We start from the raw sequence: 22,452 nt of genomic DNA, 5'->3' as shown, positions 1-22,452 counted from the left end.
GACATAACACAAGAATGACTGGCAGCCAGGCGTTTATGGTGGTCTGCCTTGTCCTGTTGTTCAAATTAATTTAAAGATTAATATACAACAATATAAAATCAATCAATCTGTACACAAAATGATCCAATTACTTGTGTCAGCCAACTTCTGAATGCCCTCCTCGTCACATTCATTCAACATGCAGAGAAATCAGCCTGTTGGCTGAGTGTCAAGGATTAGTCAACCACTTATCAAGTTACCACTAGAGCAAGAATTTACAAATGTATCAGTTTACCTGTGCAAATAAGTAAGCAATGAATCATAGCTTTGTGAATGAACAAAAACAGTTTTTAATACAGTTAATCCAACTTTACAGTCATTTCCGAGGACATCTTTACCGTTGGTATCATATTGCGGTGTTTCAGGTTTTGTCCACCACTACATACAGGAAATGAGGGGGACAAATTATTACAAATAATTCTCAATTTACAACAAAACACAATTTACAACTACACTGGAGATGAATGTACTGAATGCATTTCTCTGACACAGTGCCAGTAAAGCTTAACATGACACAAAGATGGGCTTTTGGGTTGTATTATATTGTATATGTGTACCTATAAAGTGGTAACTCAGTGACGTTTTTTCAGTGACATATAAAGTTGCAGAACTGGATGTGCCAAAAAGGGATGGAGATGCTGCTTGACAACATCTGGAGCATTGTCATTTCAGTTGATTTTGTCATTTAGTAGTGCACAAACAATTTTGCATTTAATCAAATTACCACAAACCAAACACACTGTGAACACGGGGCTTTCCCCTAAGGATCTGAGGCCTCACGAAGCAGCCCGATTTATGAATCCAGGCTTGCAGTTTCGGATTATTCAATTCAAGTGTTGAAAAAAACAAACTGTCTCTTTAAGAAGGCGCGTCATCACCCCCGTTGCCCACCCTCGTCTATGACGTTTCCCCACTCCCGGCATGCACACTGGAGGTCCAATTATTGCTAATGGCGGGTATTTATACGAAATATGCGTATTTTAAGCTGTCGTTTGCTAACTGTATATATTAATATAAAACTGGGGATTTGAAATTGATAGTCGCCGTGTATTCCGAAGCATATTCGAAGATAAACAAAGGGAAGGACCTGAATTACAGGACTAAAGCTAGAAGAAGACATTAACTGTTATCATCATGTGGCTGCTAACGTTATCTGTTAACGACACAAACTGAAACTGAGTAGGAAGACTTTAGTAGCGATGTTAGCTCACCTAAACGTGTGTCCCAGAGCCACAACTCCAAAACTACTTGCACAAACAGTTCACTTAATGGGAAGGGGGAAGTTTTGCTAGTACAGAATATAAGCGTTCATTCATTCGGATGTTGGTTTCATTGCCAAAAAAATCACCGCAATCTCATAAAACGGAAATGGTTCAGTTAAAGTTATCAGTGTTGGTATTGCTATTATTAAAAATCGTGATTCAAGTTAACGGTACCTCGAAACTAAATATTCCCAAAGTGTTGCTACCGCTTGCTAGAAGTACAAAGATTAACTTCACATTGGAAACTACTGAAGGGTGCTACAGATGGTGAGTAGACAAACCTGGAAGTGTCATATTGCATGAGGCATGTAAGGCCACATGGCTAAGTATGCCGCATACACTGAAGTCAGTTCATGGCAATGCGTAAGGGCCGAAAACAGCTAAACCCTTTCTAAATTTGACTTTAATTAATGTTCAATCCAAGTTTATTGTAAAGCTGCAACTATTTCATCATTGTTATTGTGACAAAAAAAAATTTCTGGTCATATCCTTCCAGGTCCTCCACCAGACCAGAGGTAGCAAGCATCCAGGCTGTGGACGAAGAGACGAGCAGAGGCTGCTCCCGGAGAGCTGTTCTCCAGGCTCTCTCCACCCAGCCTTCCAGACTGACCAGCATCATTCTGGCTGAAGATGTTGGTAAATAAAATACAACACAAGTAGCTCATTCAAGAATTGTTCCTACGTGAAATTTGTGCATTGTTGGTTCAGTTGTTCATTTTATGAATTCCTTTGAAAGTGTAAATATGAGTCAGAAAAATAGAGCATGAAGTGTGCTTTGCTAACTGTTTACATTGTTACTTGGAGATAAACAGAAATACTTACAGGCATGCAAATGCAAGGGTCCAATGTAGAAAAGCAAGAAATCTGAATTATTCTAGATTTTTCCCCCAGCTGTGTAAAAACAGCACGGAAATGAGAGAAAATGAAATACCCTGGAAACTGTTGTCCCGGGAAATTATTTTCCTGTTCTGGTTTTTGTATTTTTATTTTGGGCTGCCTGCATTCAGAACAATTTATATAACAAATCTTTAAAAGGTTAAGATGAGAAATGCTCCATGAATTTGTCAGTTACACAGAACACCCTGGGTCATGTACACGTCACATACATTAGAAAAGGCAACTTGCTTAAGCAGCCCAGCGGTTCTTGATAGGTTTAGGATGCTGTTGTTTACTTGGTCTTCAAATCGGTACACTATGTAGGCTATACATGTGAGTATAGAAATATAAGGTGTGATATGTGTTTGTTATACCAACTGAATGTCGTAAGAATCCCCTGAAAAGATTAAAATCTTGAAATTAGCGCCGGAAGCTATTGAAATGGTCACTGTTCAAATTGCTGCTGAGATAGAAATATGTCTAGAATGTAAAATGTGCCCTGTTCTCTTTAGAGAAGCACAACTAATAGACATTCTATTGCACAACCCTTTTTTCTTCCTTCTTTGCTGTTGCAAGTTGTATGTCATCTGTTGCCTGTGACACTGTTGGCCAGTCACGGATGAGTGGCAGTTGTGAGCATTTGCATCGTAATCAGGAAAATTAGACACATTTGGCCCTTCCACATACATCCTAATTGTTTCTTTTAAAGTTCAGACCACAGTCACTGATTTTGAATGTGGCCTTACTCGCTCCAGCTGTTTAGGTTTACCAAAACCATAATCAAACATAATCTATCGCTCATGCAACGGCCCACTTAACAGACAAGAAAAGCCACAACATTTGACTTGATTGATAACTGTAGAGCATTTTGCCAAGAGAGGATGCTTTAGACCTGTCACACTCTTTTACCATTTCCATAACTATGATAAATTATTTTGTGTTTAAGCAATGAGGTAGATTATGCTTTGTGCCTCCACAAGAATTCCTGTTCTGCCTTTTTAAATTACTGTTCCTTTAGAACACCAAGCCGTTCATTTCTGAGGTTTTCCTTGTTTGCTGAGAGTACAATATTGTAGTATTGTACAGTATGTACCATGTATATCATATTTTGTCCTCTCTTCCATTCTCAGTCACAGGACAGGTGCTGCGTTGTGACGCTATTGTCGACATCATCAGTGAGATCCGGATAGTGTCGACCACCAGGGAGTTACATCTTGAGGACTCCCCACTGGCACTCAAAATTCATGCACTGGACTCTGAAGGTGACACATGCTGGCTTATTACAGGATAAAGTAATTGTTTTTATAGGCTAGCAGTGTTATGGATAATATATCCCCATAGACTAATAAAAATAATTAGGGTCTGAGCATGAAACCTGCGATGACCCTATTGAAATTGAAGCAATTATTTTTGTGCAAATGAATTGCAAATTTAAAACGTGCTTGAAAACTCACCAAACTTTGCACCAAAGTCGGGTGGGGCGAGAAATTTTGTATTTTAGGGGTCTCGCGCATGAACACATCTACATGCCAGTATTCATGAATATCATAGCACCACATACTGGCAACAGGAAGTGACTACTTTTTTGCTGTGATGAACTTCTCCTAACCGGTTGGCCACATCCACTTCAGAACTATCTCTGACAACCCTTAAGACATTGATGCTACACTATATTGCCAAAAGTTTTGGGAAGGCTCTCTACAAGGTTTAGGAGTGTGTTTATGGGAATGTTTGACCATTCTTCTAGAAGCGCATTTTTAAGGTCAGGCACAGATGTTGGATGTGAAGGCCTGGCTCGCAGTCTCCACTCTAATTCATCTAAGGTGTTCTATTGGGTTGGGATCAGAATTCTGTGCAGGCCCGTCAAGTTCTTCACACCAAATTCGCTTATCCATGTCTTTATGGACCTTGCTTTGTGCACTGGTGCGCATTCATATTGGAACAGGAAGGGGCTATCCCTAAACTGTTTCCAAAGTTGGGAGCATTAAATTGTCAAAATCTCTTGGTATGCTGAAGCATTAACAGTTCCTTTCACTGGAACTAAGGGGTCAAGCCCAATCCCTGAAAAACCACCACACACAATAATCCCCCCTCCACCAAACTTTACACTTGGCACAATGCAGTGAGGCAAGTACCAGACGGATTGCCAGACTCGTCACACAATCACTCGTGATTCGTCACTCCAGAGAACACGTCTCCACTGCTCTAGTGTCCAGTGGTGGCATGATTTACACCACTGCATCCGACGCTGTGCATTGCACTTGGTGACGTAAGGCTTTGGTGTAGCTGCTCGGCCGTGGAAACCCATTCCATGAAGCTCTCTACGCACTGTTCTTGAGCTAATCTAAAAGGTCACACAACGTGTAGAGGTCTGTAGCTATTGAATTCGCAGAAAGTTGGCGACTTCTGCGCACAGTGGCATTAGCATGCTCTGACCCTGCTCTGTGGTGCTTTATGCGGCCTACCATTCTGTGGCTGGGTTTCTGTTGTTCCCTATCGCTTCCACTTTGTTATAATACTACTAACAGTTGACTGTGGAATATTTAGCATTGAGGAAATTTAATGACTTGACTTATTGCACAGGTGGCAACCAATCACAGTACCACGATTGAATTTTTAATTTTTTTTTTCAAGTTTTCCCTAAAGTTTAATATGCCATTCTATTTTTGACGGAAGCCGTGTCAAACGTACTGGGCCATAACATAATTACTGGCTGCTGTTTAGCGCCACATGGGGGACACAGGAAGTGACGTTTAAGTCATCTATGCAGAGTCCCAAGTGCCCGTTAATTCGGAGCAGCGGCAGAGCTGCGGGCGAGGACGCGTCCAGTGCTGCTTGCAAATATAATTTACATCAATACTATGCCATACTATATTGTGCTTCTCTAAAGACAGAGTGATGTCTGAGCTGACTCTAGGCAGTGTTTTCTTTCACCTCAGGCTGGTACTGTGAGGTGGCTTGTTTGTTCTGTTTGGCTGGTTCCATTTAGGGCAGACACACTTAGTTTAATGAGCTGTAGCTACAGCCTGATTCTTTCTGATGATGGCTGTAGGGCCTGGTGTTTTGTCTTTCTTTGCTTTTGTTTTCAAAGCAAAGAAAGCTTTTTAGAGTCCTCAGATGGAGTAGATTGCAAAATGATAGAAAGTATCCTGTAATGAAACGACTGTTGGTTTTGTTTGAGCTAATTAGATTGCCAGGAGCTTTCAAAAAATTGAGCTCCGCGTCCATTATACTTTCAAGTATACCTCAGTCTGATAAGACAAAGGTCTATGCAAATATTCTCTGTTCCTCACTATATCTCAAATACCCATTAATGAATAAACCCATATTTAGATTTAGAGTTTGTAAAGTCTTTAAAGAAATAGGGTTTGACTATTGTCCTTATGTTGCAGGAAACACCTTCAGCACCCTGGCAGGTCTAGTGTTTGATTGGACCCTAGTGAAAGACGTAGATGTGAATGGATTCTCTGACTCTTACAATTCGTTAAGGTAGGCTTCCCTGTGTGAATACACCACTCAAACTCCACTGAGCAGTCTTTTTAAATTTTTAATTTAGAATGTCTGATAGCTAACCAAAAGTAGACACAATTGTCAACCTGCCTCTGATAAAGTGATACTGTTGCGTAGCCAAAAGAGTGTAATGTTTTTATTTTACTTCTTGATTCCTCTTCCTTTGAAAATTAATAATTTTTTAGGTCAGATGCAAGGGACCATACTGAGTCTCAGATGTGTTTCTGTTTCTTTACTCTCCTTAAGGGTTCTTAAATTCTCTGAGTCTACATACACACCCCATGGATATATATCTGAAATGGAGCGTGTTGGGAAACAGGGCGATATTATTTTGGTGTCAGGACTGAAAACAGGACATGCTAAATTGAAGGCTAAAATACAAGAGCCATTATATAAGGTAAGCTGTTAAGTGGTACAAAAGATGAATTTCTTGGCCTAGACGCCAGCACAAAATTTTAATATTCCACTTTATTGTTAGTTTCGTAGGTTTTTTTTGTTGCAGTATTTGATATAGAATCTCTTGAGATGCAGATATCATAAATAGTAATCACTTCTTCCTGCCTTTTATAAGTGATGTCACAGCAGTAGTGACAGTTATAGTGTCTATCTGTACAAATATATACAATAATTGTATGTATGTATATCTTCAAATATATACAATAATTAATCAAATATTAAAAAAGCATTCATGTGCACTGTAAATTGGTTTGATTTTTATCTTATTTTTGAACACAGTAACCCATTTTTTTTCAAGTTTGTTAAGGCGGGAAGATTACACTGTTTTGTTCCGTAACTATGGTAACTGTGCCACAGGATGTGGGTGCAGCAGAGGTGAGACTGCTGATTTTAGAGAACATCCTGCTGATTCCTGCACATGATGTCTACTTGCTGGCGGGAACTTCCATCCGATACAAAGTCCTGAAGATAAGACAGGGCACAATCACAGGTCCATTATTTTAGTTTTACTTTAGTTACTGTACTGTTTATGAAGCTGTATTTTGCAAACTCACAGCTCATAATGTTCAAGCATCAGTTTGATATCTAAAAATGTGAATTAAAAATGTGGTTTAGTCATTGAAGTCACTGAGCAGCTGTGCAATATTTCCCCCGAGTTTCAAATCTGTCTAGTTCAGAAATGCCAGCCTTAAACTAATTTATCTGTGTTGTTTCTGTCCAGAGCTCTCTATGCCTTGTGATCAGTATGAACTGCACCTTCAGAACAGTGTTGTTGGCCCTAATGGCAACCAAGGCGTTGCTGTGGCCAGTCTGGATCAAAGCACCTCCAAAGTTACGGCAGTTCAACTGGGACACATCAACGTGGTGCTGGATCACAAGAGTATCCTTTTGACAAATCGTACTTGCACTCTGTAGAAGTCATTGTAATGTTGTGTACTTTGCCTTAACATCAGCATGACTGGTGTTTTTACACCAAAGTTAGTTTTCTATCTGTGAGGAGTCTGATTTAAAATACTAACTAGTTATTGTGCATTTAACAAAAATTAGGCAAGTAAGTTTAGAGCTGTTCTTGTATATGTGTGCCTTGCATACTTTTCCTTAGTAACATCTACTTAGGCCTTCGAATGCAAGGAGTGTCTCACCTACCCAACAGCACGCTGTATGTGGTTGAACCAGGCTACCTAGGTCTGTATCTTGTTCTCACAATTTAAACATAATGAGAAATGTTTCACAGTCTCCATACTTAAAAGATGTAGCTAACCTCCTGTTTTCTCTGTAATTTGTTTAGGTTTTAAAATCCATCCAGGGGACAGCTGGGTTCTTGAAACAGGCAGAGTTTATGATATCCTCATTGAAGTATTTGATAAATCCGGCAGAAAAATATACCTCTCTGATGTAAGTATGCTTCATTAAAGTCACTATGATCATTTGTGTGTATTTGTGTGCGAATGCTGAATATATCACTGGAGCATGAGACAGTAATTGGGAAAGTCCGAAAGGTATTCTTCTAAAATAAATTCTGTGACCAGCATTGTGGTGTTGTAACTGTCGATTAATATCAGATAGTTCACATTTCATCAGTAGTAAAGAACACAGCCTCTGCTGTAGTTATATAAGCAGTCTAAACTGTTTTTCTTGCTTGTTTTTATTAGTGGTGATATCGGGCCTGCTTTCAAATAATTGGAATAGGATATTCCTAGTTCATGTATAATGGAAAACTGAAAACCAAACCTTGGTCATCTTTAATCAGCTGCAGTCTGAAAGGCATCTGAGAGACAAGAGATTTAGTGCACATTGAGCCTTTCTTCGCTAGCCTGTGAGTTTTATTAGCCAATATTTCAATCCGGTTATGAGACAATGGTCATCATTAAAGTATGAACAAATCAAGATCTTGACAACATTAAAAAATGACCTCAGAGTCTGTAAAAGTTTTAAACCAGGCGTCTTTCCAGAGGCATACAAAGGCAGAGGTTTAAAAATCTGCGTGTGGTTTATTTTGATTTTGCAGAATGTCCGTATTGGCACTGGCTTCCCTGCGGAGTACTTTGAACTCCTGGAGTCTTCTCAGAATGGATCATATCATCGCGTCAAGGCGCTCCAAGAAGGCCTAACTCTCATTGATGCTACTCTAAAAGCTGTCGTGGATGAAGTGAGTTTAATTGCAACTGTGACTCGTAGCAGCCTGTGTTTCAGCTGGATCATCATTATTGCATTAACCTTGGACCCCTTTTTTCCACTTGAGAAAAGAGAGCTTGAACATTTCCTGTGTCCTCTGTTCTCTTTCAGACTGGAAGGGTCCACACACTCGCCAACCCAGTCCACAATGAACAGGATGTAGAAATATATAACCCTATAGTGCTTAGTCCCAGTATTCTCACATTTCCATGGCAGCCCAAGGTTGGAGCTTATCAGTACACAATAAAGGTAATTATTCCTTTTCAGAATACATACAGACTTGGTGCTTGAATGGCTTTTAATCTGTCACAAGTGTCGTGCATGTGACACCTTTTGTATGAGACAGACTTAGTTGCAATTACTCTTATTCATACTTTACCATAACACCCATGTTTTTGGCACTGAGTGGTGTCATTCTGGTGCACATAATGACTCCTATTTTCTGGTGCTTGTGACAGGCGACAGGAGGGAGTGGAAATTTCAGCTGGTCTTCCTCCAATACAGCTGTCGCCACAGTGACTGTGAAAGGAGTGATGACAACAGTCAGTGACATTGGCCTCAGTGTAGTTTATGCTCACGATCTACGCAACCCACTACACTTTGGCCAGATGAAGGTACGTTGACCTGGAAAACTTAGTTATGACACAAATTCTAATCCTGATTGCTTTGATTACTAATTGTATCCCTTTTTATAGTCAGGATGATTATCAATTGCACTTTAGCACCTTAGCTTAACATACTGTTTCCTTTTTACAGAATCTTTCATTTTTTTTTCTTTTCAAAATGGTACCTACTTGTTTGGCATCATTGGGTTTTACATGTATTGTAAAATATATTAATCACCTTTTTGGAACTGAAAACAGTTTCAATATTTTATTTGGGAGAGCTTGAACAACTCTCCAAGTTTGGACTTTGGATTTTATTTCACTTTGTTGCTGTATATAAGTCAGGATTGGTTCTGCTTTCATTTTTATTAAAGACTGATTTGTCATATCTAATGGAAGTATTTCATATATGTGAGGAGGTCAGATAACGACAGATAATGGATCATTTACAAAGTGTGTTATTATTCATGAAAACATAAAATTGTGATGTATAGGCCTAATAATCTAACTTAAATGTGTAGCCGTAAAAATAAATCGCAGTCGTATAGTTTGAATCTCCCCATTTTACTATCACTCCCAGCCTTCAATCACTCTTTTATACCTCTTTGATCCTGTTCTCCCCCAGGTGTATGTTGTGGAGCCCGTGGCCATGGACTTTGCTCCCTGCCCAGTAGAGGCCAGGGTGGGCCTGGTTCTGGATCTGCCCCTCCGGATTTTAGGTCTGCTGGAGGAAGTGGAGAAAGAGCGGGTCATGTTAAGCGACTGCTCCCACTTTGACCTGCAGGTTGAAGAGGAGAACCACGGCGTCTTCCAACTGCTACAGGGTTAGTCTGTGTGATCTGACCTGATCATATTTTGTGATGCAACAAATGTTCCAAAAAATAAAATGAACACACACATCCTGTTGTGTAGCAGCTGGTTTACTCATCACATATTGATCATGACTCATTGCTCATGGACTCCAGGTTGAATGGCATTCAGTTAAGGGCACTAACCAATGGATGCTCATTCACTGATCACTCTGTTTTGTGTTTTTCAAGAACCCGAGGCAGGCATGAAAGTGTATTGAGGGTATGGTTTATTTAGTGAACATACATGTGGGGCTAATATGAGGACAGTAATTATGTTGCTCACTTTCTTTAATGAAAATGTGTTGTCTGCTTACTGATGTACAGTCCAGTGTGCCATGTAGGAGGGGCACCCCTTGTGTTCATTGTGGTTGTTGCAGTAATAACTAATAAATCTGTACAAATTCCCGTCAAAGCACTAGTGCAGGAAACTTTAAAATGTGAAATATGAGTACCAGAATATATTTTTTGGCAAATCGTATTAGTCTGCCACCAAATAAATTCACTGCGAAACACGTAGCCTGTACTTGACAAACAGTATGGCACAATCCTATCTAACACTGAAGCATTTTACATTTTTTATGGCTTTCAGATATTCATTACAACATTTATCTCTTTGAAAGTTCCTCTTTTGGTAAGATGTACGGTCTTTAATTTCAGAATCTTGCATTATTAATCAGAAGAGTGGACTGGGACAAAAACAAGCAAGACCACTGTACTTGCGTGGGGGGAGATAAGAGATAAATGAGTACACCTGTGTGAACAGTTGTGGTTATTTGTACATTGTCATATTGCAATTCTCTCAAACTCTTTGGCTTCCTCCAACACTTCTTTGTCCTGATCCAGGGAGGATGGCTCCAGGCCAGGACCACTGCAGTGGGGTGAGAGCCAAAGCCCTGGCCCCTGGGTACACCATGCTAACTGTCAGCTACACCCACGGCAACGTTCACCTCAGTGCCAAGATCACCATTGCTGCCTATCTTCCTCTCAGAGTGAGTCCAATGGTTTTGTTGTTCTAGGACCTTGCTTATCATGAACTTTAGATGTATAATTTTGCCCTGTTAGTGGATACTTCTCAAGGCCTCAGGTACATTTTTAGTGATTTATTTAATAGAAAACTTAGTGTTAACATTTTCTTTTTGAATGCTATAAGGTTTCTGCAGGGTGTAGTAATCTTGAACTTTACCTTTGTTTTGATTTGCTTAATTTTTTTTCAGCTCACCACAAATCACCAATTAGCTAGGAAACAAAGTCACTCATGCGGGCATGTGCACATTCATACACACAGTCTCTTCTTGCAGTCATGGCAGAAATGCGATGATCAGCAAGTGTTAAAATGTTCGCCTCCTGGGTTTCCTCTCTGCATTTTAATTATGCATTATACACTTGCTACACTGTTTTTCTGCGCCTGAGCTCTAGTACTGCACAGGAATGAAATTTCTTCATTCATCCAAGCTGTTGTAACTGTAGATGTACTGAATTTAACAGCATCATACATATTATGATGAGGTAACCAAATCTCTCAACTAAAATATTTTGTCATTCATGAACCACTGATAGCTATGGCTGTCTTTCATGTTACATTCAGGTTTTCAGTACAGTAACATGCTTGTTTGATGCACCACTTTTGAAGTTATGTATATTTAATCATAGGATTGAGTAGTATTCTTCAAAATATTGCAGACATGTTTGTGATGTTTCTTCACTTCTTTTGCCCTGGCAGCTAAAGATTGACCCAATTTTCTTTCTTACTGTGAAATACTGTGTATTTCAGCTTAGCATTTCTCCAGCTTAAGCTTAAGTGCCACTTAACACTAGAAGGCCCAGGCTTGTAAATAAATATCTGCTTTTACTTTTACATTGCAGTCTCTTTAGTTTTTTCTATGTTCTGTGTTATTACATCTTGGTCCCCTTGTTTACATTTGTAAAAGAATTTCTTCCTCAAAGCATCCAGCTGTAACTCTATGAACTTCTAGATTTCATAATAAATTGATGTTATTTGGCAGGCGATTGACCCCGTATCTGTGGCCGTGGTAACCCTGGGATCCTCCAAAGACATGTTGTTTGACGGCGGGCCACGACCTTGGGTTTTAGAGCCCTCAAAGTTCTTCTGCAACTTGAGAGCTGAGGATGAGGCCAGTGTGAGCCTTACTCTGACCAGTCCCTCATCTCACAACTACAATCAGCACTGGGTCAGAGCAACCTGCAGGGCCCTGGGAGAACAGGTGGGAACTACTGAAATCATGCTGTTTCTCTTTACTATTCATACCAGCAACTATAGAACTGTGGTTATATTTCCTCACATTTTTTTTCTTGTACTTTGAGAATAAAAACAATAGCTTGAAATCCAAGCTTTATAATTACCTACATTCATATTACCACAGGCGTGTCGTCACTGTAGTACTATGATGGCTCAGAATGGTTAAACATATACAACTGTAGTATTTTGTCATCAACGTTAACTGAGTTGTCATTATGTTTTTTTCAGGTGCTGGAGGTGATGGTGGGAAACAAGCCCAGTGTGACCAATCCTTATCCTGCTGTGGAGCCAGCAGTCGTCAAGTTTGTATGTGCCCCTCCGTCTCGCTTCACCTTGGTCCCAGTGTATACCAGCCCACAGCTGGACCTGACCTGCCCACTGCTGCAGCAGAACAAACAAGTGGTATGTATGTCAGTGTTTACCATACGTTCATTTATTTGTGGCGGGCCTGCCACAATATCAATGCTGACCGCCACAAATTGATTTTTCAACTTTTAAAAAACATTTTTTACTAGGCCTATTTGAAATCGTATTTGAATGCAATGCGGCATAGCGCATTAGCGCAGCACATCCTCACCCGTCTTTCTCTCTCTTGCTCTCCCTGGTGAACATAGCTGCACAAATCTGTCCAACACAGCGCTATCAATTTCGGAGACCCAGCTTAAAAAAGTTATTAGCAAGCATGTAAGGAGCCTAGCTAATAAGGAGAGCTAAGTTATAGTCAGAATACACCTGGGTTTTCGAGGCTAGCATGCTGTATATAGCTGGTAGTCAATGTCGACTGCAAGCGTATCTACAATATTTTTTCATAAAATGAATTGATCAATACTTTGTTTTTTTTTAGGTACCTGTTTCAAATTACCGAAACCCCATTTTGGACATGGCTGCTTTTGATCAACAAGGAAGGAAGTTTGACAACTTCAGCTCTCTGAGCATGCTGTGGGAATCAACCATGGTGTCAGTGGCCAGTATTGAACCTTCTATGCCCATGGAGCTTCTACTGTTCGAGGAAGGCAACAAACAGATGAAACTTCACGGTAAAACATTGTGACTCTTTTTTTGTGTGTTTTTAAGAAAGAGTGGGTTTTCGGCTTAACTTTACCCCTTTGTTTAGATATTTGGAAAGTAATGAGGTAAAAGCAGGAGAGAAAGCTCTGGCAGGATTTAATGCAGACAGGGAATTGTCCATTCACCTATTGCTGGGAATACATTTTTTATTGTCTTTTTACTGTCAGTTTCTATAGATTAGTGATGACAAATACTTTGGATTGGTGTTTGCATAATTACTGTTTTGATTCTGTTTTTTTTTTGTTTTTGTTAAATGTGGCAGGACGTCGGACAGTTCTTGTCCATCATCAGACAGGCATTGCAGCCATCACAGTGACAGCTCTGGAGTACCAGGCTTCACATCTCACAGCAGCCAACGTTCCCAGTCCAGTAAGTGAAAACAGTAGCTCAACCACTGTAACGTCAAAAAACAGTTTTTCACTTCCTCTTAAAAAGCGGAAGCAACTGAACATAATTACAAAAAAATATCAGTTACAGGCTTTTGATCTGTGAACATTTTGTTCCCATTCATGAAGTTTTTTGAGAGGAATGAAGATCTGACTGTGATGGAAATGTTGACCATTTAAATAATTTTTGTTGTTGGACTTGGTGTGCAGGTTATAATTTTTTTTATTGATGCTGTTTAACAATAAACTTGCACTTACATGTGATAAGTAAGATTCTTCTATTGTTCATCTGTTCCAGCTTCAACTTGCTTCCTACTTTCAGTAATACACCCAGTTTTGCCTTCATAATCTGACATTACTGTACAGCATACTGTATTTGATGTTGGTTTAATATTTACCTTTGTAACCATCACCCTAATTCTTTTCTAACTCTTATTCTTCTTATGGACAGTTTGACCCCTTGACCCCTGTCTCAGCCACACTGGAGCTCCTGTTGGTTGAAGATGTGAAAGTTTCCCCTGACACAGTGACCATATACAACCACCCTGATGTGCAGGTAAGGGGCAGATTTATTAGTACTGTGGCCTCACTACATATCACTGGGTTACCTCTTTACCCAGAATACTGACAGACACACTAGCTTTTCATGGCTTGTTTTTACTGAAGTAAATTAGCATTAGATATTTCTAGGGCTGGGGCGATTTGTCGACATAGTTGACATAATCGATTATGTAAATATTTCGACTCGCATTACGTGTGTCGAAGCGTAGCTGCATCCGGTGTTAGTGGGATTCCCAGACAAGCTCCAGCTACAAGATCGCACCTTTGACCGGCTAAAGTTTGGGAGTATTTTAGGACAGACACTCAACAATGTGGTGCTCGCTCCGTGAGCTTCTCTCTTTTTATATACAGTCTATGATTTCTCACGTGAAGCGAAAGTTTCGCGGAGCACTAGCGGCAGCTAGTTTCTGTCTCCACACGAGCATGGCACATTATCAGCATGATCACACGTAGTCCGTTAAAATGCATTTTCCAAGTATTTCTTCATCACCTTCATGTTAAAAGTAATTTCTGCCCGCTGCTGTCATGGTAATGTAAGGTTAGACCGTGTGTCATCTAATGTTCGGCCGTTTCATATTTTCTGTTTATTTAACGGCCACGTATGAGTGAGAAAACAGCTGAATCAACATTACAATCTGTGACTTGTTGTATGTAATGGTTATCATACTGCATATTACTCAATATTGAAATGCATCCATGTCAGAAACATTTAAAGTAAAGTAGTCTAATTAATGTCTGTTGTTGTTATTATCACAACACATCAGTGACGTGGAAATTTGATTCATTTTAAGATTTGCTACTATTGTCGTTATTCTAATGTGCTTCATCAGGATGATTGAATAAAATATTGATTTACTGATTATACATGTTTTTGATATTTATATTGGATAAATTGATATGTTAGTCGACTAATAGGTAAATATTTTTCTTTAGAATACACAAAATTAGTCATTAAATTAATCAACAAATATAATCGTTATGTACAGCCCTAGATATTTCATCATTAAGGATATTATTTAGTAGTTTTACCATGCAGAACAGAAAATGGAAATAAAGTTAATCACACTATTAACAATTGAATTAATTTAAAAGTTAATCATTGCTCCATTACACAGTGGAAAATTAATATCCCTTGACCTACCTCAGTGGGCCTCCCTCTCCTAATCCTGTGTGATATAGGAGCAGTGTTTGGCAGGTGTGGGGGTTAAGTAACAGCTAGTGACCTGTGCAAGAGGATTTTAAAGAGTGATTGCAGTCAGAGCCCCCCTTTGATGTCACATGCAAGGCCAGCTGGCTGTCAGAAAAACACAAGTGAACTGTAAATGAATTTTTAGCACTGTTACAAGGCACTGATTTAATTTTATTTTTCAGGCAAGCTTGGCCCTGCGAGAAGGTTCCGGTTATTTTTTTGTCAATACCAGTGTTAAAGGAATAGTGGATGTGGTATTTCAGGAGGCCCAGGGAACTGCTCAGGTAAGGAGGAACATCTGAACTGTATGTGGTGGGATTAGTTCAGGAGAATACACAATAGTCCTATTGAACAACATACTGTGTAATTTCCAAGAAATCCATACTGCTCAAAAATACTCCATTGAATGCAGAGATTTGAGAATTTGATAATATCACTTTGATTTGCTGTGTGTGCTCAGGTTTCTCCCATCCACCCAGGGGAGGTGAAGGTCATGGTCCATGACCTTTGTTTAGCATTTCCAGCACCTGCCAAGGCCACCGTATATGTTTCTGACATCCTGGAAGTTTATGTGCGAGTGGTTGACAAGGTCAGTTTCCGGCCCCATAATACCTCATTTTGGAGGGACCAGACACTACTTGACTAGATGATCCCTATTATCGGTACCACACATTCCTGAAATGCCCCAATGATGTCTGAGCACCATACATGGTTGTCATCTTCTAGCATTACTTTCCCAATTTTTATGAAAGTCACCCTGTCCTGAATTAGCATCATTAGGATTGCCCTGCCTGTGAACCGAAGTGATTATTTCCCTAATGATGGATGTCATTCATCTGTATTACAGGTGGAGATTGGCAAGTCTGTGAGAGCCTATGTCAGAGTCTTGGATGATAATAAGAAGCCCTTCCCAGCCAGCTATTTCCATTTCATGAATCTTAAACTCAAGGCAGCTTCTGCGATAGTCTCTCTAAAGTAAGTAATGTGAAGTTGAGGATTTAGAACTGGCAAGGCTTCATCTAAATTTTGACATGTCGTTTTTTTTGCAGATCATTAGTGGAATCCACAGAAAATGATACAGCTGTTTTCCTGGTGAAAGGGGTTTCAATTGGTCAGACCACTCTCTCAGCTGTTGTTGTGGATAAAAATGGGAGAAAAATTGCATCCGCACCTCAGCAAATTGAGGTATAATTTTGTTGGATTTCTAAAATGTCAAATTTTGGCTCTTGCATATGTTGCACATCTTGTAACTTTTTCTTTAACTTCTAGGTATTTCCACCATTCAAACTCATCCCAAGGAAAATGACTTTGTTAATTGGAGCAATGATGCAGGTATGTATAATATTGATGCTTAGGCTTTGTATGGAAACAGCTGGCCTCAGTTCATCTTGCCAGAAGAGTTCATCTGGTCCTCAGTTTATCTTCCAAAAAAGCCCTCTGCCAGGACTCTTCTGAAAGATGACGTTAGCCTAATTGCTTTTGGTTTAAACATCCAGCTCGCCTTTCATTTGCCTCAACTCGTGCTTTAATTAGAAAGCATTTACCATCTATCCAAGTGGCCTCCTAATTGCTTAACATCAAACTTCGTAATACACATGCACTGCACATTATTTGTGTTGGATCTCCATTTTTCTAATCTTGATTAGTTTAGTACACAAAGGATAATGGCTTTCAGCAAATTATCAGGCATTGCACTGATGAAAGCTATTGAAGAAACTGTCACTGTTGTCAAGATCAATCATGCAAGAGTGATACTCAGTTCTCTTTTGCTCTCATTCAAACTACCCATCCCTTTTTCATTCATTTATAGATCACATCTGAGGGTGGCCCTCAGCCTCAGTCCAATATCCTTTTCTCTATTTCTAATGAGAAGATAGCTTCTGTTAATGGCATGGGCCATGTCAGAGGTGGTACTATTGGTAATGTCACTGTGACTGGACTAGTCCAAGCTGTTGATGCAGAGACTGGCAAGCTAATCGTTGTGTCTCAGGTAAATATATATATATATATATAGATGATGTGGACTGGTGTATGTCTAACTTGGATTTTATAAATGAAAAGCTTATTTTGTAATTGCAGGATCAAGTAGAAGTTGAGGTGGTGCAATTGACGGCCATTCGAATCAGGGCACCTATCACAAGAATGAAGACAGGAGCACAGGTAAGAACTACAATATAAAAACTGCCTTAAGTCTAAGAATCCCTGCTTAAAATAGCACTGCAATTAACTCGAAATAAATTCATTGATCACTTTCTGTGGGCAATATTGTACTCACCGATTGACTTCATTCATCTTCTTTCCTTTTCTAGATGCCTGTATATGTGATGGGTCTGACCAATAGTCAAACACCCTTCTCCTTTGGCAGTGCTGTACCTGGCCTCACCTTCCACTGGTCCACCACCAAGAGAGACATCCTGGATGTCCAGCCAAGACACATTGAGGTACCCTTCACTCAGGATTTTCCATCTTGCATTTGATATCACATGCAGTTTCTGCCACTGAACTGTTTCTATTTTTAGCTCCTGGTGTCTCTCTCTGTCTATCAGTTGGACTTAAGATGTGCTCTCCCTGAATTATAGTATTTCTGCCATTCTCATAATGGCGCCTGTCTCCTTTAGGCTAACGTGGAGCTCCAGTCTGCGCACAACTTTGGCATGAGGGTAACTGGAAGAACGAGAGGGAGGACAGGGCTGAACGTGGTGCTCAAAGTTACCGACTCCAAGGCTGGACAACTATTGGGGAATCTGCATGAGCTAAGAGATGAGATACAGATACAGGTACAGCACTGTGGCTTAAACTCACAAACACCTAGGGGAAAAAGCACTGCTGTAAACAGCGTATCTGCGTGTCCTGAGCACCAGTATTATAAATACGGTATATTCAGTAGGGCTGAGCAGCTGAAGTTGCTGAGCTTTGGAATATCTGAAGTTGTTAACTTTGTGAAGTGATAAGACTGCAGATTAGTTGGAGCTGAATCCATCCAGCTTCAAACTGCATTAAACTATGACATGTCACTAGTGCCGACGCATCAAAGAATGATTAAAGCCCTCTAATAATTGGTTTCAACATTTTACTTTGATCAAGGTCTATGACAAACTACACATGCTTAATCCTGAAGTGGAGGCTGGAGAGTTACTGATGGCTCCAAACTCAGCCCTCAAACTCCAAACTAACAGGTGAGTTACAAGTGCCTGCACAGTGGTTTCTGTCTATTCTAAAACCATGTGCGCAGACACGTGTGAATTTCTCCAACAACTTTCATTTCACAATGCAAAATGATGATGATGAAACGTGTAGAGAACTCAGATCAACTTGCGATTGTGTTTCTCTCTATCTAATAGGGATGGTGTGGGTACACTCTCTTACCGGATGCTGGATTGCCCTGACCAGGTTGTTATCGCTCAAGTGGATGATAAGGGCTTCCTCTTCTCTGGTTCTCTCACTGGCATCTCCTCTCTGCTGATCACTTCACAAGAGACCTTTGGTGTCAATCAAACTCTCATCCTTGCTTTGAAGGTCAGTTTGAGAGCCATTTCATGAAAGGTATTTCATATCATTTTCAGATAAGGTTTTGTTGCACGTTAACACTGAAATCCATCTCAAATATCGCTTGTTTGTAGTTCATCATATAAGCTGTTTATGCTAGTTTGCTGAACCTTTTTTATGTTTCAGATCACCCATTAATTAATATGTATTAAACACTAAATCATGATACAGCAGTTTGTGATTTGCTCTGCAGAGCTAAAGAATTGTGCCTCCCAAAGGGTAGATGTTTGTGGTTACTTCAAGCAGCTTGTCTTAATATATAATGGTGTATACATACAATGCAAATTAAATCCTTGCGACTCTTTCCTTGCGGGGGTTTTATCGCTGGACAACTGCCAAGTGTTCACACACAACACGATAAGGCGAAAAAACACAACCTGCAATTACTACAGCTGAATGAACCTAAAGTAAACATTTTACTGTGATTTATTTGCAATAACTGGATCAAACTCACAATCGAAATTATTTCAATATGTCGAGAGAGAGAGAGAGAGATGTGTATGTGTGTGAGAGAGATATCTATCTACACACACACACACACACACACACACGTATGTGTGTATATATGCGCGCACTTTGTCAGGTCTGTCAGTAGGACAACAACTTATTAAATGTTTGTTTTCTGAATGGAGTTTGGATGGATCAGGGCTATGCTATGCTAACTTGTTTACAGTAAAGTACAATGATAGCCGGACACACATTTTCTGAACTCACCAGGTAGTTCAACTTCCTCGCTTTCTTTTCTCCAAGCAATGTCTAGTTTTATCTGTTTTTTTTATATAAATATTAAGTAGTAGTCCCACAGAACTCTGGGTGCCCACCGACGCTAACAACACATGGAACCGGAAATACACGGAAGCTTTATGCTAAGAAGCTCGAGTGAAGATAAATCAACGTTGTAATCCCAAAAACTAAAGTAAAAATCTAATGTAATAAAAGCAGTTAACTCTGAGCTCCTCCTGCTGGTAAATGGTTTAGTTGTCAGTGCTGAATCCAGACCGACTATGGGTGTGCTCCCGGCTCTTTCTTCTACACTTCCCCGTAGTTTAGCAGTTCTCCGTCGGCCACTGCAACGCTCTGAACCAGTCAGTGACGTCTGGACAATCTCACCGCAGATGGGCTTTCGCAACATGGCATCATGTGAATTTCTCGATCAAGTTGAAAAATTTGAACTTGAGTGAACCAGTGATTGTTGCAACAAACACATCTTCCGCACCACCCAGAGCGAATTTGCATGAATTTGCATCTTTGCATTGACTTTGTATGTTAACAAGCCGTGCGAAACACTGGATTCGCATTCGGTCTGAACACACCATAAGACATTCACATCTACTGTACATCTAGGCTATTTTTTTTGTTTTTCAGTTTGGTTTCACATAGAAAGTGCATGGCTATAAAGGAAAAAAGATGTTTTTCCGTTTTGCATTCTGCCCCTAAATCTTTCAGTATTTCTGTGTGAGGCCCTAGCAAGAATACAAAAGGGACATTCTGATATCATACATTTTTATATAGCATGTTAAAAATGTTGTCAATGTATCATTCTGAACCAGTCAGTCCTTCCAGGATTTCCCGATGTCGCAACTATTAACACAAATTCAACAATCCCTGTGCATTAGGCGCAACTTTCAATTTTGACTTATCACCTCAACTTTTCGGCCAATTTGACCCATCATTGCCGTTTCCTGCAAAACGATGTCATTCGTCAGCTTGTCACTTCCTTGTTTACAAGACGTAGCAGACATGTGATACCGGCGTCTCACATTTGCCGACAAAAAAAATAACAGCTAAGGAACGTGAAAAACAGTATCTAGATGTTCTTCACCAAAGCAGGGGTAAACTGTTTTGCTAAAGGTGCACTATTGTGGTCGAACATAAAAGAAATCGTCTATTGACAAACACATTGCCACCGCAAAACATGCTTGGAGGATGACAGAAACACATAGAGGACGTCCGACGAGACAAATCGCTTTGACACAGGCCATTGTTTAAATATGCATGGTTAGGGTTAGCCCCGCGAAATCCTAAAGGGGCTGTTTAATGATTCAACCATAATTCTAAAGTTAAAAAAATCCCGTTTACCTTTGCAGTTTTCACTTATGACTATTAAATGACCATTAACATCGTCCCTGCTTTTACTAAGTGCACAACTGGTTGTTTTTCCTTTCATCCCTCAGGTGGTGCCTGTGTCCTACGTACGTTTCAGTACCAGTCCAGTGCTCTACACGCACACCAGAGAGAGACTGAAGGCCTTCCCTCTGGGCACAGTGCTCACCTTCACTGTCCACTTTCATGCCAGTACTGGAGAGGCCCTACACAGCTCCAACTCCCACCTTACGTTTTCCACAAACAGGTATCACCACAAAATATATAGGCCTTTTAACACTTCTCATTATGTTTCAGGAGTTGCAGTCACTGACATAATTCATGCATTCTTAAACAGTGTGACTCAATGAGTGAAACATAACTTCTAGACAAGCAGAGGAAGGAGGAGGATATGTTTTTCAGTTTGCTTTGTGCCCCAAGGTTGAAAAGCTATTATCCTGCTGTCCTGGGCTATATATATTTATATAGAGAGTGAGTACCAAGGTCTCTCTTTGAGTGGTCTGTTCGTGCAACCTCGCCCAGCCTTGCGTGACCTATTGTCTCTCCGTATTTCAAATTCTGCTGGACAAGTCATGTCAACCCACAAACCTCTCCCCCTCTACCAGCTAAACAGAAAATATTTTTTTATTTGGACACCATTTATCCGTCATTGTTCTGTACGTTATAATGTTAAAATGGCAAACAACGATTCAACGCAATATTGATTTTATTCATTTATTTTAAACATATATATATATATATATATATATATATATATATATATATATATATATATATATATATATATATATATATATATATATATATATATATATATATATATATATATATATATATATATATATATATATATATATATATATATATATATATATATATATATATATATATTTATATTTGACATGGTGTAATTTTATGATATTGATCAACCCAAGATAAATCCACAACACTAACAATATTTTCTATACTTAGCCAGTGCAATGATACGCCATACGATTCCTCTTTGTTCAGACTGTGTGCGTTAATATCTGTTATCTAATACAGTACAACCAGAGTAGTTGAGGTCATGTCAGGGTTTAGTGGCAGGCTGTGCATATGCACAGAGTTCACAACATTAATTTAGTGGGCTGTTCCTTCAAACTCATTTCAGATGACGACGTTTCCATCTGGATGAGTGAGCTAAATTAATGGCAGTGTCGGGCAGGGAGGGGCATTGCTGCTCTCCTGAGGGACTCCCTTATCTGTCTGCACAATAAATTGATTCTGTTAACTTGTTCTCCAGGTGCCGACAGAGAATTTTAGGGGGAAAGTATCAAATCGGAGTGGTAAAAGGGGTTGGCCTATGATTAGATCCTGCTGAGTCTCCAAGGAGCTAATTGGATTTTTTTTTTTTTTATTGTAGCAGGAAAACAAAATGTTGTTTTCTCAAAACTCTTCTCAATAGCTTGTTTTTTTTTTTTCTAATATGATTGGCCCAAATTTTACCCAATACAAGTCCTCTGGTAACAAAGACAATGCCATTTATGTTTACAAATTAGTTTATTGGAATGAAGGAGTGTGGGGGCATA

The 22,452-nt window shown here is 39.6% G+C and overlaps 1 protein-coding gene across 2 annotated transcripts in view; it reads left to right on the top strand.

Annotated features, from left to right (window-relative positions):
- The first annotated feature begins 951 nt into the window (after positions 1 to 951).
- nup210 (nucleoporin 210) overlaps positions 952 to 22,452 on the top strand; it is a 32,633-nt gene continuing 11,132 nt past the window's right edge. Inside the window, exons 1-31 of one of the 2 annotated variants that reach the window (XM_038722208.1) lie at positions 952 to 1,568; positions 1,798 to 1,937; positions 3,308 to 3,439; positions 5,570 to 5,666; positions 5,934 to 6,084; positions 6,501 to 6,633; positions 6,865 to 7,023; positions 7,260 to 7,328; positions 7,432 to 7,538; positions 8,152 to 8,292; positions 8,430 to 8,567; positions 8,777 to 8,932; positions 9,549 to 9,747; positions 10,618 to 10,763; positions 11,778 to 11,996; positions 12,260 to 12,433; positions 12,876 to 13,068; positions 13,362 to 13,468; positions 13,937 to 14,041; positions 15,418 to 15,519; positions 15,696 to 15,824; positions 16,083 to 16,210; positions 16,285 to 16,420; positions 16,505 to 16,567; positions 17,046 to 17,225; positions 17,315 to 17,395; positions 17,545 to 17,676; positions 17,854 to 18,012; positions 18,320 to 18,411; positions 18,577 to 18,751; positions 20,956 to 21,131. In XM_038722208.1, coding sequence (XP_038578136.1) covers positions 1,360 to 1,568; positions 1,798 to 1,937; positions 3,308 to 3,439; positions 5,570 to 5,666; positions 5,934 to 6,084; positions 6,501 to 6,633; positions 6,865 to 7,023; positions 7,260 to 7,328; positions 7,432 to 7,538; positions 8,152 to 8,292; positions 8,430 to 8,567; positions 8,777 to 8,932; positions 9,549 to 9,747; positions 10,618 to 10,763; positions 11,778 to 11,996; positions 12,260 to 12,433; positions 12,876 to 13,068; positions 13,362 to 13,468; positions 13,937 to 14,041; positions 15,418 to 15,519; positions 15,696 to 15,824; positions 16,083 to 16,210; positions 16,285 to 16,420; positions 16,505 to 16,567; positions 17,046 to 17,225; positions 17,315 to 17,395; positions 17,545 to 17,676; positions 17,854 to 18,012; positions 18,320 to 18,411; positions 18,577 to 18,751; positions 20,956 to 21,131 — 4,328 coding nt within the window. In that variant the 5' untranslated portion in view covers positions 952 to 1,359. The remainder of the gene's footprint in view (positions 1,569 to 1,797; positions 1,938 to 3,307; positions 3,440 to 5,569; positions 5,667 to 5,933; positions 6,085 to 6,500; positions 6,634 to 6,864; positions 7,024 to 7,259; positions 7,329 to 7,431; positions 7,539 to 8,151; positions 8,293 to 8,429; positions 8,568 to 8,776; positions 8,933 to 9,548; positions 9,748 to 10,617; positions 10,764 to 11,777; positions 11,997 to 12,259; positions 12,434 to 12,875; positions 13,069 to 13,361; positions 13,469 to 13,936; positions 14,042 to 15,417; positions 15,520 to 15,695; positions 15,825 to 16,082; positions 16,211 to 16,284; positions 16,421 to 16,504; positions 16,568 to 17,045; positions 17,226 to 17,314; positions 17,396 to 17,544; positions 17,677 to 17,853; positions 18,013 to 18,319; positions 18,412 to 18,576; positions 18,752 to 20,955; positions 21,132 to 22,452) is intronic. The other variant, XM_038722209.1, reaches the window with a different exon arrangement.

Source organism: Micropterus salmoides, unplaced genomic scaffold, assembly GCF_014851395.1.
Source record: "Micropterus salmoides isolate LMB-PRFRI ecotype aquatic unplaced genomic scaffold, ASM1485139v1 Ms_hic_scaffold_16, whole genome shotgun sequence".
Taxonomy (NCBI): Eukaryota; Metazoa; Chordata; class Actinopteri; order Centrarchiformes; family Centrarchidae; genus Micropterus; species Micropterus salmoides.
This window is presented reverse-complemented; position numbering and strand designations above follow the sequence as displayed.